General features: G+C 40.0%; 1 protein-coding gene across 1 annotated transcript in view; it reads left to right on the forward strand.

The window, feature by feature from the left end:
• Positions 1-7185: 7185 nt before the first annotated feature.
• The window catches only part of VEZT (vezatin, adherens junctions transmembrane protein), a 78575-nt gene continuing 73569 nt past the window's right edge, over positions 7186-12191 (forward strand). Inside the window, exon 1 of the mRNA XM_065404428.1 lies at positions 7186-7260. Coding sequence (XP_065260500.1) covers positions 7225-7260 — 36 coding nt within the window. The 5' untranslated portion in view covers positions 7186-7224. The remainder of the gene's footprint in view (positions 7261-12191) is intronic.

Here is a 12191-nt window from a genome sequence, read left to right on the forward strand (position 1 = left end):
ACAGGACACACCTGAGGACTAATGCTCAGCCCGATCCTTGGAAACATCAAGCATGGCTGAAGACCACAGAAAATCCAAAGAAGATAGACAATCCTCACCAGAGACTCAGTGTTAAGGTGGTGGATAAAACATTCTTCAGTGGATAAAAGGACAGGACTGAGTACCATCTTTCTAGAGCGAAGAAAACACATCATTGAAAGGCTGGATGGGTTTATGAAGATGATGGGCAAGGATCCGTTGGTTATGTTACACATTGGCACGAATGACACTGCCTCAGAAGAGACTTAGCAGATCATCAAGAGCTGAAGGAGAGGAAAGTATCAGTGATCTTCCCAGGGATTCTTCCTGTTCCACAAGTGAGATAGACAGCAAAAGATAATGGAGGGAAACTGGTGACTAAGTAAGTAATGAGAAGTAGAGGGCTTTGGTTTTGTGGAACATTGAGCCATCTTCTGTTGGGCAAGGAGGATGCATAGCATGGTCCATCTACAACTCAACAGAAGAGGAACCAATCTTCTGGGTAGTAGACTAGCTAGTGTAGCATGGAGGGCTTTCCACTAGCATCAACAGGAGAGGTAAACACAGTACATATGCTTAAACATCAAACTCAAGGTAGCACAATGTAAAGAACCAAAGCATTAAGGTAAAGAAAAGAAATTCTTCAATTGCCTATGTAACAATGCTAGAATCCTGGATAATAAACAAAAAAAGTGTTAGAAATATTCATTTATTAAAAGAAGTTTGATACGTTTGGCATTGCTGAAACCTGGTGGGATGATTCACATGACTGGAATGTTAAAGTCACTGATACACCTTGCTTTGGAATGAATTGGCAGAAGAAGACAGGCGAGTTTTAACTCTACTTTAAAGATATCATTATCTGCTTCAGAGTTACTGACAATTTAAAAGAACAACACCAGGAATGTTTATGGATCAATGTGCTAACTGATAAATCACAAGACTGGGTATGGATGGAGGGTCTGCTATAAACCACCAACTCAGACAAGGGAACAGAACAAGCAGCTCCTTAAACATTTATCTATAACATGTAGAATGAAATCCCCCACGATAATCCAATTTTCCCATCTGGGGGATAAATGCTGAAGATCTTATGTTGCCAATGGTAAACAACTTTGGAATTTCCAAAAATTATTGATAACTTTCTAATGAATACTCAGGGTAATTCTAATTCTATTAGATGTCTTTCTGATGAATAAAGATAAATTAATCAATGACTACAAACTGACAGTTTTCCAAGTGCAAGTGATCACAATCTAATTTCATTTGCCATGTGGAAACAGAATATAAAACAAATCACATATATTTGATACGGTCAATTTCTCAAATCTGAGAATAATTCTGAGAAAAATAAATTTGGAAGAAATATGTGAACATAAAAATGTGAATGATAACTGGGAAGTGTTTAAATATGCTTTATTAACAATGCCACAGTTATGCAAGAAAGCTTCTTTGGTTAAAAAAATCATGGTTAAGAGGGGAGGTAAAGGCATCAATAAAAATTAAAAAGATATATAACAAATGGATTGCTTGGTAAGGTGGTCTCATTTGAAGAGCATGCTTTTTAACACCACCAAATGCAAGGACATACATCTAGTTCACACTTGTAAAATGTGGTACTTTATCCTGGAAAGCAGTGACTCTGAAAAGGACTTGGAGGCTATGATAGACAACCAATTGTACTTGAGCTCCCAGTCCAATGCTTCAGCTAAGAGGGCAAACAGTCTTCAAATTTATAAATTGGAGAATATCAAGCAGGAGTAGGGAGCTGGGATTACCTCCTCATACAGCATTAGTTAGACGGTTAGCAGAAAACCACATCCAGCTCTAGAGTCTACATTTTAAAAAAGGATGGTGAAAAATTGGAAAGGGTTCAGAAAAGAGCTTCAAAAACAATCTGAGATCTGGAAAACACGCCTTACAGTTAGAGACTTAAGAAGCTCAATCTCTTCAGTTTATACAAGAGAAATTCTTCAATTGCCTATGTAACAATGCAATTCTATCACCCTTAGTTATGCAGAATAGAACTTTACTCCACAAGTAGACTTACTGAAACCCCTAGGCACCACTCTTGGAGTAATGTACTACTCTTCGTGAGTGGGGTGGGAGAATTTAGCATAAAATAAAAACTTCACTATGAAATACTCCAATTCCTACAAGGTAGGTAGGAAGAGAGATTATTATTGCTATTTCTCTTTATATAAATTTAGGAGGCACTCAGAGGCTATGGTGGAGGTCAATATTATACTTAGGTCGCCAAACAGATTCCAAATAATTTTAAAAGCCATTTAGTGATTTTAATGACAAAGGCCATTGTAGCCTGAGTAATATCTTAAATCATTTATAAGCCAATAAATCTTCAGCATCAGTTTTGTACCTACAGAAAATTAGGGTGAAATTAAAATAAAAATGCAAAAGAAACGTTCTATGTACATGATCTAATTTCTCTTATCCCCCCAGCCTGAAACAGTAGTGTTTTTTTTCTCCATGTTTTGTTTTATGCTTATGTAGAGGCTGTGATTTTTCAGGTGTCCAAATGTTATAAACTAAACAAAATAGGAAGTGAGTCATAACATCCCGGAAGATAACATATGTAGCTTTTAAAATGGAAGGAAAGAAATTAGTTTTCTAGCAGCTGGATTTTATAAAATAAGCTAAACACATTCCAAAAGGAAAACATTAATTAAAAACTTCAGTTTGTTTAGTGATCTGCTGAAGGAAAACAGGAAAGTTGGGATAACTTTAAAGTGAATATAAGGGAAATGAATAAAGAACCTAACAAGCTCTTGGAGTCAGATGTTGTTGAGATAAAGCTGAGTAAATATAATGTGACTTGACATGTTTTAAGGTTAAAAGGACACTAAACCCTATAGGCCTCAGTTTTTCAGCCCTTAAAAGTAATAAAGTTTGATAGGAAAAGTCATGTTGGTTTTGTTTCTACTGCAATTCCGCACCCCCCCCCCGTTACAGTTTCTGTGCTAATAAATAAACCACCTACTCTTTCACTGCCATGATCAAACCAAATCTCAACTTCCAACTTGTGTCTTCCCTCTCCTATATAAAATGCATGCATATTCACATTTAAGCACTTATTCTTTGCTGAAGAAACAGTGTCATTAACCCAGGTACCTTGTTTGAGTTTTTTCTTTCTTTTAAAACAAAGCATACACATACTACTCCAAACAGGGACTGAGAGAGCAAGGTGATACTGCTGATAAATGCACAATGTGCTACATGAGCGCATGTAGCTGTAAAACAGAAACTGTGACTTTTAGTGTGATCACTGCAATAAGGAAATTCTTATTTTTAACTAATTTTCAACAACCATTTAAACGTCTCTTTTAATACCGACTAAACACAGTATTTTATAAACTAATTAATAGATAACCATATATGGATCATTTCACCCATCACTGAAATACAACTAACTCTGGAGTTAAATTCAATGACATATAACACTACACCAAAACAATTTAGTACAGGAAACAAAAAAGAATACAGTGGCATAGGTGCTGGAACTAGGGGTGCAGGGCGTGTTGCAGCACCCCCTGGCTTGAAGTGGTTTCCATTATATACAGGGTTTTTACAGTTTGGTTCAATGGCTCTCAGCACCCCCACTATAAAAATTGTTCCAGCACCCCTCTACAGTAGCAAACTGAACATGGATTGAGTATTTCAAAAGGCAGAATGTGAGCTGAAATTTGGACAGGCGGTCAGGGTATACATTCCTACTCTTGCACACACACAAAAAAAGCCAGATCTGTAACGACTATTAGTGGTTGGAACTACCTCCAAAACATAGTTCCTCTGGCAGTACAGTGCCTCATTCAGTACGGATTCAGAGGGAAGAAGTCCACATACAGAGACACTTATTCCTGCATTTCCTAGCTGTTTCAATCTATTCCTAGCAGAATTAAGAAGTGACAAGAATTAATACGGATGGGTTCTCTATCAAACTACTTCATTTTGAAGATGCATTAAAATGACACCCAAGGGACACACTCAAAGCACTGGGAAGCTATCTGGCATTCTGGATCTTAGTACTATATCAAATTTTACTTCAACAGTCAAGCTCTGATCTCATGAGCACTCCGTAATACAATTCTTTTATTTGCCCAGCTGTTTAACTCTGAGAAAAAAAATACAAGGTAAGGAACTCTAGTACCAGAAATATTACTAAGTAACTTGAACACATTAGTCAGTGGTTAAATATACATACTCTCCCGCTTTATTTCTTAATTCACCAGCTCTAAATAGAGTCACTTACGAATTTATTAGGCAAACAATGTATTACAAGTAATTAAAAATTGGGAACACAAATAGGGTAGAAATTTGTGTTCATAAGTGATTTTTTATTTTTAAATAGGCATGATTAAGTATAGGACCATTAGATTGCCCTTGTTTAGCTAAGCAGTTTTATATGCTAGAGCTAGTCTCTTGAGCAATTCTGAAAAGTGCAATAAATTGGTTACTGTTTGTTTAAATGTGTGTGTGTTGTGTGTTTTGTTTTGTTTTTTAAAAAAACACGTGAATTAAATTAGATCCTGTAGAACCACACTTTTTCCCCATACAGGAAACATCTTGTTGTTTAAGGTTTTCATTGTATTTAACGGCTGCCCTCAAAAAGTCCCATAAAGCAGTTCATCAGCATAATTTATACATAATTTTATTCAATGGAAAAAAACAGCTCTCATGCATGTTGGTTCATGCAGGCACAAGAAAGGAAGCCTACTAATCTAACAGATGGGCGAACAAAAGTACTGACAATGCTTCTTTATATGACCAAACAACCAAAAAAAACCCGAGTAACTCCCTAAAATACAGGAAGCTTTCTTGTTTTAAACCAAGCATTTGCTTTGCATCTTTCTTAGCCATAAAATTGACAATAATACTTAAAAGAAAAAAAGAACACAAATGTGGGTCAGGTCAAGCTAAGAGTTTGTAATGAATGCTCCTCACTATGTATATCTGCATATGAGCGATCAAGCTGGTAAGACAGGGTAAGTTCTTGAGGTAAAACTGACTGTAGATGTCAATTAACATTAGCAACTGTGTTAAGGTTATACAAAGTGATAACAGAACATACAGATGAACATTTATTTTAGAGTGAAGAATGGATATTTGGAATTGCTTTGCCACAAGAAAAAAGAATCTAAGAATGTGGTGGTGTTTTCTCTACACTTTAAAAATAAAATGAATTTCAGTGAACTGATCTGATTATAAAAGACATTTTGCCATGGGGCACAATCTATTCTTAATGGTGACAAATGACAATAACCAGAGTTCAGCAAGATGCTTTTATTATATGCTACTATAAATATGACCATATAGTCTACAGAAGATCAACCAATATTTTTCAAAGTATGGGTTCTACTACAGATGTATATACTTTGAAGGAAGTGAGAAGTATGAAATTGTCACTACAATGTAACTAGAGAATAAGGATAAGTGTTTATTTTTTAATTTTGATTACCTTGTGCCCTGTTGCTGATGTCAAACAGATACTGCAGAACATCTACATTTTTCTGCTATTTATAAGAAATGCTGACTCTCTCTCAAAACATCAAAGGGCTAATTTTGACAGCTAGGGTCCAATCATAGCAAAAACAGGTCAAAGAGCAGAAAACAAAACACTAGAGTCACGTGAGAAAATACTTCTCAGTTAATGACACTATACTGGTTTTTAAAACAATGGGTTTGAACCAAAAGAAAATGTATTGTTAAAGTGTAACAATGATAAAAAGTTAGGAGGTGAGTTGTCTAAGAACAGGAAACGTCCCACAGAATATTAGAAGACAACTGCAAAAGTGTTTTTAAAAGGCTGGACACCAAAATAAAATGAGTGAAAAAGAGTGAAAAACACTCCCCCACTCTGTTGGGAAACAAAATAAAACAAAAGGTCAGCTGTTATAACCCCCCCTCCCCTCACCCCAAGTTTTCTCGCCTTTCTTCCAGTGCAAGCCAGGGCTTCTCACAAAAGGAAAAGATAGGTCCGACCATTTTAATGGGGACAAGATCTCATTGAGGTCCACCCACAGTTATGCGGAACCAAGGACATGATTTATCCAAAGGAGATTAAAATCCAAAGGAAGACAGAATGATTTCTCTTGGCAACAGCATCTCCACTCACAGCCTTGCCTCTGTACGCCTCATTGTCCTCTCGGGCAAGAGGGAGGAAAGAATCGTCCCTTGGAATTGTTTTCAGCGGAACAAATTCCCAGCCCTGGCTCCCTACGCGCTAAGGAAGCGTTTGCAAACCAGAGGGAGCAGGCACGGAGCGCAAAGGCAGAATCAAGCTAGTCGGGGGACAGCAGAGCCGCGCTATTGGCTACCGTAGTCCATAAGCAACTTTCCCAACTATGTCAGTCGCACGCACAGCGAGGGGAATGTAACTTCCCAGAGAGAGAAACCAACCAACAGCAGCCTGGGGGCGCGGGTTGCAGAGACCCACTCGCCCAGGACACACACGGAAAGGCTTCTCGGGAAACGCGCAGACCCCCTCGCTGCACTTACTAAAGAGGGAGAGCGGGGGGGGGGGGGGGGGGGCGGTTCCTTGTCTCTGGGCGCCTTTAAGGAACGGCAGAGTCCCATCCCGCGGCTATGCCTCGGGGGCTGGGCAGGCAGCGGTCCGCCGCAAGGAGAAAAGTCACCAGCACACCCCCCACCAAACTTTCCCCTCTTCCCTGAGCACCTACCGGCTGAGCTCATGGTGCCACCCACGCGCCTCTCCTGCCTCCTCCTCGCCCCTTAAGCCATGGCCCCCCGCAGAGCTGAAGCGGACAAGCCCATTGTGCCGCCGTACTACTGCCGCAAGGCGCCCCCCGGCCGCTCCTCCATCAGGTCCCGCAGCTCCTCTCCGACTGAGCCCCGAGCAGCAGCACAGCCGCGCAACTTGCACAGCCCTGCGCCGCAGGCTGGGCGGAGCAGCGCGCCCTAGCGGCCACGAGCCGCTGGCGCGGGATTACCGGGCAACGTTCCAAAGGCCGAGCTCTCGCCTGCCCCACCCCACGCCACAGGGAACCCGACGGGTTCCGCCAATCAGCGCAGCCCAGCCTAGCGCCCCACCTTCCCGGAAGCGGGCGCCCGCACTGGCTGCTGGGAGTTGTAGTTTTCCCTCACCGTGGGCTCGACCGAGTGGGGCGCCGTCGCCGGGGGCTGGTCGGACTCGGTTTCCCACAGTGCCCGGGGCGGGTGTCATGGCGAAGGATGACATCGGAGTTTGACGAAGAAGTGGTGTTTGAGGTGGGTGCGAGGCGGCTCCGAGGGCCGGGCCCTGGCTCCTCGGTGCTGCTGGGCTTCGGCTGCGTTGGCGGCCCCCGGTGATGGGCCTGTGGGGTGGGGCCTTCGGGCTGCGAGTGGGCACCGGCGGGCAGCCCAGGGATGGTCAGACTGGGCTCGCCTGGCTGCAGCGCCCGGATCAGTGCATGGGAGGTGGGCGGGGGTTGGCATGGTGGGACCCAGGGTGGGGTGAGACTGGGCTCGCCTGGCTGCAGCGCCCGGGTCAGTGCATGGGAGGTGGGCGGGGGTTGGCATGGTGGGACCCAGTGTGGGGTGCGACTGGGGCTCGCCTGGCTGCAGCGCCTGGGTCAGTGCATGGTAGGTGGGCGGGGGTTGGCACCGCCACTGGCTCGGACCCAGGTGTAATGCAGCCTAAGGATGATGCTGAGATCGGTTTGATGGAGCAGCTCGAGCTCCATTGTGTGTGGTACTTAATTGGGAAGTGGGCAGTGGTAGTGGCCCAGTATGACCTAATGTCTGGAGTTGAGGGGCTGTAAGGCTCGCATTTGGAAAAACATTAACTCGATGCAGTTTGGATAACAAGCACACCTCTTAGCTACCATAGTGATTGGTGTTTTAGAAATACCTAATTAGGTAGATTCAGAATGCAAAATCATATGGGAGATGTCATGAATTTGCTGTTGTAGCTGAGGTCTTAGTCTGGGAAACTGCTGTAGTACAGTTGTTGGAAAAGATTGAGAACTACTGTAGCAGATGAAAGCAAACAGAGATCCTTTAGTTACCGTATCACTTTTGCACATGGTATCACTTTTGAACTATGAAGTTGAGCAACTTATGTGTAGGACTGCTTTTGTTTGCTGTACATTTTTTATATTTCAATAATTTAAAATAAGTACAAAATACTGTTTAAAATTAAACACATTGGTATGCGGTCAGGCTAATCTATTAACCTAGTTCTTAACCAACAACATTTACAAAAAGTAGGAAGTACCTGTAATCCACCATATTTGTAAGGTTAGTAGCAATACCATCCTTAGGCTTGACTTCAGTGGGACTACACATGAATAAAACTAAGCACATGTTTATATTGAATTCAGTGGAGCACTGCTGAATTGCAGGATCAGGGATTCGTCCTCTGTATCTAATAAATCCTATTTATAAATCAACATAATTCTGACAAAAGTGTCCATGTAAATGCTATATCTATATAATATCTACATCACCTACTGAAAGCTACTCTCTCTTCTGCATTTTATAGTATTTGTGGAACTTGTATAAGGCTTCTAGAAACTTTACATTTACATAGCTGCATGTTATGTTAGTTCAGTTAAGATAGCTAGTGTGGACCTGATATATTTATAAAGTAATGGTTAAACATATATGATGCATTTCAATGACAAAAGCAATAGCTAAATATTCTAGCATATGCATTTCGCTCTGTGACACTGAGAACCCGTCAGTTCCAACTGGCAATGGGTTCATTGTTCTGTAACAGCAACTCCTAATAGGTCTGAGAAACTCACCATCCCTAGCACCTCGCTTTCATGGTACTTATCTATAAATGATGTAATGTTGATCTTAAAGGAAGCCAGGATCATGCTGATCATTAATATTGTTGTGAAATATATGTACAGATACTATGTAAAAAGTTATACGTATATGATGAAAATATGTTCCTAAAGTCTGAATCAAGGCAGGGTTGACAGACAGATTTCTGCCAGACAAAGGATGTATATTCACCTGTCTGCCTTGGTTCACATGTAAATTAAGGATTGTGAGCCAACAGAATGGGAACCACATTTGCGTAAAAAGTCAGTATGAGGATGCAAAGTCAACATGAAGTCAGCACACCAGAGAATAAACCTCGGGGGTGGGGGGCGCTGATACAGACTTTGGGAACCATCAATGAGTTTTGGGAGATATAAGGAGAAACAAAACGATACTAAGTATCAGAGGGTCCGTGTTAGTCTGAAGCTGTAAAAAGCAACAGAGGGTCCTGTGGCACCTTTAAGACTAACAGAAGTATTGGGAGCATAAGCTTTCGTGGGTTTTCCATTACTTGCATATGAAGAAGTGAGGTTCTTACCCACGAAAGCTTATGCTCCCAATACTTATGTTAGTCTTAAAGGTGCCACAGGACCCTCTAAAACGATACTACTTTCTTTCAGGAAGGAAGCAAAAGGACCGCACTTTTGCATTCATGAAAGAGAGATCCACCCATGTTGGTTGGAGATGCTGGGAGATTGTTTTAGGTGAGATTGTCTAAAGTAGTCTATGTTTTAGCTTGTTAAGTTCAGTTTAGGCTTTAGGAGGCATGTTATAATTTTGTTTTATATGTAACCTTTCTGTTTGCATTATTATCCTTACTTGCTATCTCTTAAATCTTAGGCTTTGATAATAAGCTTATGATTGTTTTCACTATAAATATCTGTCAGTGCTGTGATGTTATATAGGAATTGATCCTAAACTGAATCAAACAAGCTAGTGTGTGCACTGCGCCCCAGGAGGATAGCAAACCTAGTATTTCTGTGAGTAACTAGTGACAGGGGTTGGATATCACAGAGGAATGCTTCAAAGGGGCTTGGAGACTAAGGTGCACGTACAGTTAACCTGCAAAGCTGGCAATGCCCTGAGAAGATTCTTTGGATAGCTTACAGGCAGGTGTTGTAGGGAGCTGTTAAGCACCATGAAGTCTCACTCTCACTGGAGGCAGTTAGGTAACAACATGACTCCCAATCCTGGGCACCTTGAGAAAATGTCACAAGGTCACACCTGCATTTGCAGGTGTATAGGGAACATTTTACATGTGATTTTTTTTTTAAAAAGAAAATGAATTATTAAATCCCTATGGCTATTAGTTTCTAGAAAGTGGAACCAACCCACTATATAAGGAAGTCTTAGGCTATGGAGATACTAAATGAACTAACATTTAGTAGTTCACTGTTTCTTTCATGGGTTTAATAGATAACAGTTTAGATACTACTTGTTACTGGTTATAGAAAAGTACAATCAGTTTTATAGGGCTTCTTTCTTACAGTAATTTCAATTTGTCAATTTGCTGATAAGAGGGAATGTCCTCTCCTGGATCACTAACTGGTTAAAATGTAGGAAACAGAGAGTAGGAGTAAATGGTCAATTTTCACAATGGAAAGATGTAAATAACAGTGTCTGGCCAGACCTGTATTGGGACCTATGCTGTTCAACATATTTATAAATGATCTGAAAAAGAGGGTGAACAGTGACGTGGCAAAATTTGTAGATGATACAAAATTATTTAAGATAGTTACGTTCAAAACTGACTGCAAAAAGTTACAAAGGGCTCTCACAAAAGTTGGTGACTGGGAAACAAAATGGCAGATGAAACTCACTGTTGATAAGTGCAACGTAATGTACATTGGAAAAAATAATCCCAACTATACATACAAATGATGGGTTCTAAATTAGTTTTACCACTCAAGAAAGAGAGCTTTGAGTCATCGAGGATAATTCTCTGAAAACATCTGTTCAGTGTGAAGCAGCTGTCCAAAAAGCTTACAGTGTCAGGAACCATTAGGAAAAGGATAGAAAGGAAATATCATAATGCCACTATATAAATCCATGGTATGCCTACACCTTGAATGCTGTGTGTGGTTCTGGTTGCCCCATCTCAGAAAAGGTATATTAGAATTGGAAAAGATACTGAGCAGGGCAACAAAAATGATTAGCGATATGGAACAGTTTCCATATGAGGAGAGATTAAAAAGGCTGGGACTGTTCATCTTAGAAAAGAGATGACTAGAGGGATATGATAAAGGTCTATAAAATCACAAAAGATATGGAGAAAGTGAATAGGGAATTATTTACCCCTTCACATAACACAAGAATTGGGAGTTACCTGATTAAATTAATAGTTAGTAGGTTTAAAACAAACATAAGGAAGTAGTTCTTCACACAAAGCACAGGCAACCTGTGCAACTCATTGGCTGGGGATGTTGTGAAGGCCAAAAGTATAACTAAATCTGTCTGCAAAGAAATACTGAAACTAAGATCCATGTTTCCACATTACACCAATTTGGGTCTGTTTTTTGTTTGTTTGGGTTATTTATTTATTTTTTTTAGATGGTCTCAGACCATTTAAGCACAAAATTAAAATTTTGTGGATTCTTTTTGTGAAGTCATACAAACTCTAATTTTTTTTTAATTGCTGAAAACATTTTTATGTAGATGACCAGAAAGTAAACAGAAATGGCCCCTTAACTTACTTGTTCATGCTGTGTAAAATGCAGTAAGTAAATAAACATTAAAGGATGGGGAAAAAACCATTTTAAAATTATCAGTTTGTAGTTTGTTTATGAAGAGCAGCAGAATATTGATTACTTGCAGTTGTACTACAGCATTGTTTTTCTTTATAAACAAATCTTGATTTCTCCCAGTCTATCATCTCTAACTTTTTCCTTCAGGAAGTTCAATGAAAAGATGTTGTTAACTTGTAGTTTTGATTTTTTTCCAAAATAATATCACAACACTCAAGTTTTAAAAATAATTTAATTTTATGATAAGAATATAAAGTATTTAGACTATGATGGTACCCCAGAAGGCACCCAATAGTTATGTCATTTTACAGGATTTCCACATGCAGCTATTGGGTTTATTACTCTTTGCCAATTAGTCATTGAATCTGCTGATTTTTCACGATTTCAGTAACACTGCTTAATGTTTTAGTATGAGTGGTGGCAACTGCTCTATTTAAGGTTACATTGTATTTCTGTTCTAGCACAAATTTCATAACTTTGAGAATTTCAGCTTTCAGACTGAAATTTTGGATACATGATCTCTGAAGGTAAATTTTTAGGAACATCTGAGTGGAAAAATACTTATCCTGTTCAAAGAAAAGTCACACTTTTTTTTTTTAAACAACGCTAAAGCTTAAAAAAGCTGTGGGTTAAAAGTTGGAA

This window comes from Emys orbicularis, chromosome 1 (assembly GCF_028017835.1).
Source record: "Emys orbicularis isolate rEmyOrb1 chromosome 1, rEmyOrb1.hap1, whole genome shotgun sequence".
Classification (NCBI taxonomy): Eukaryota; Metazoa; Chordata; order Testudines; family Emydidae; genus Emys; species Emys orbicularis.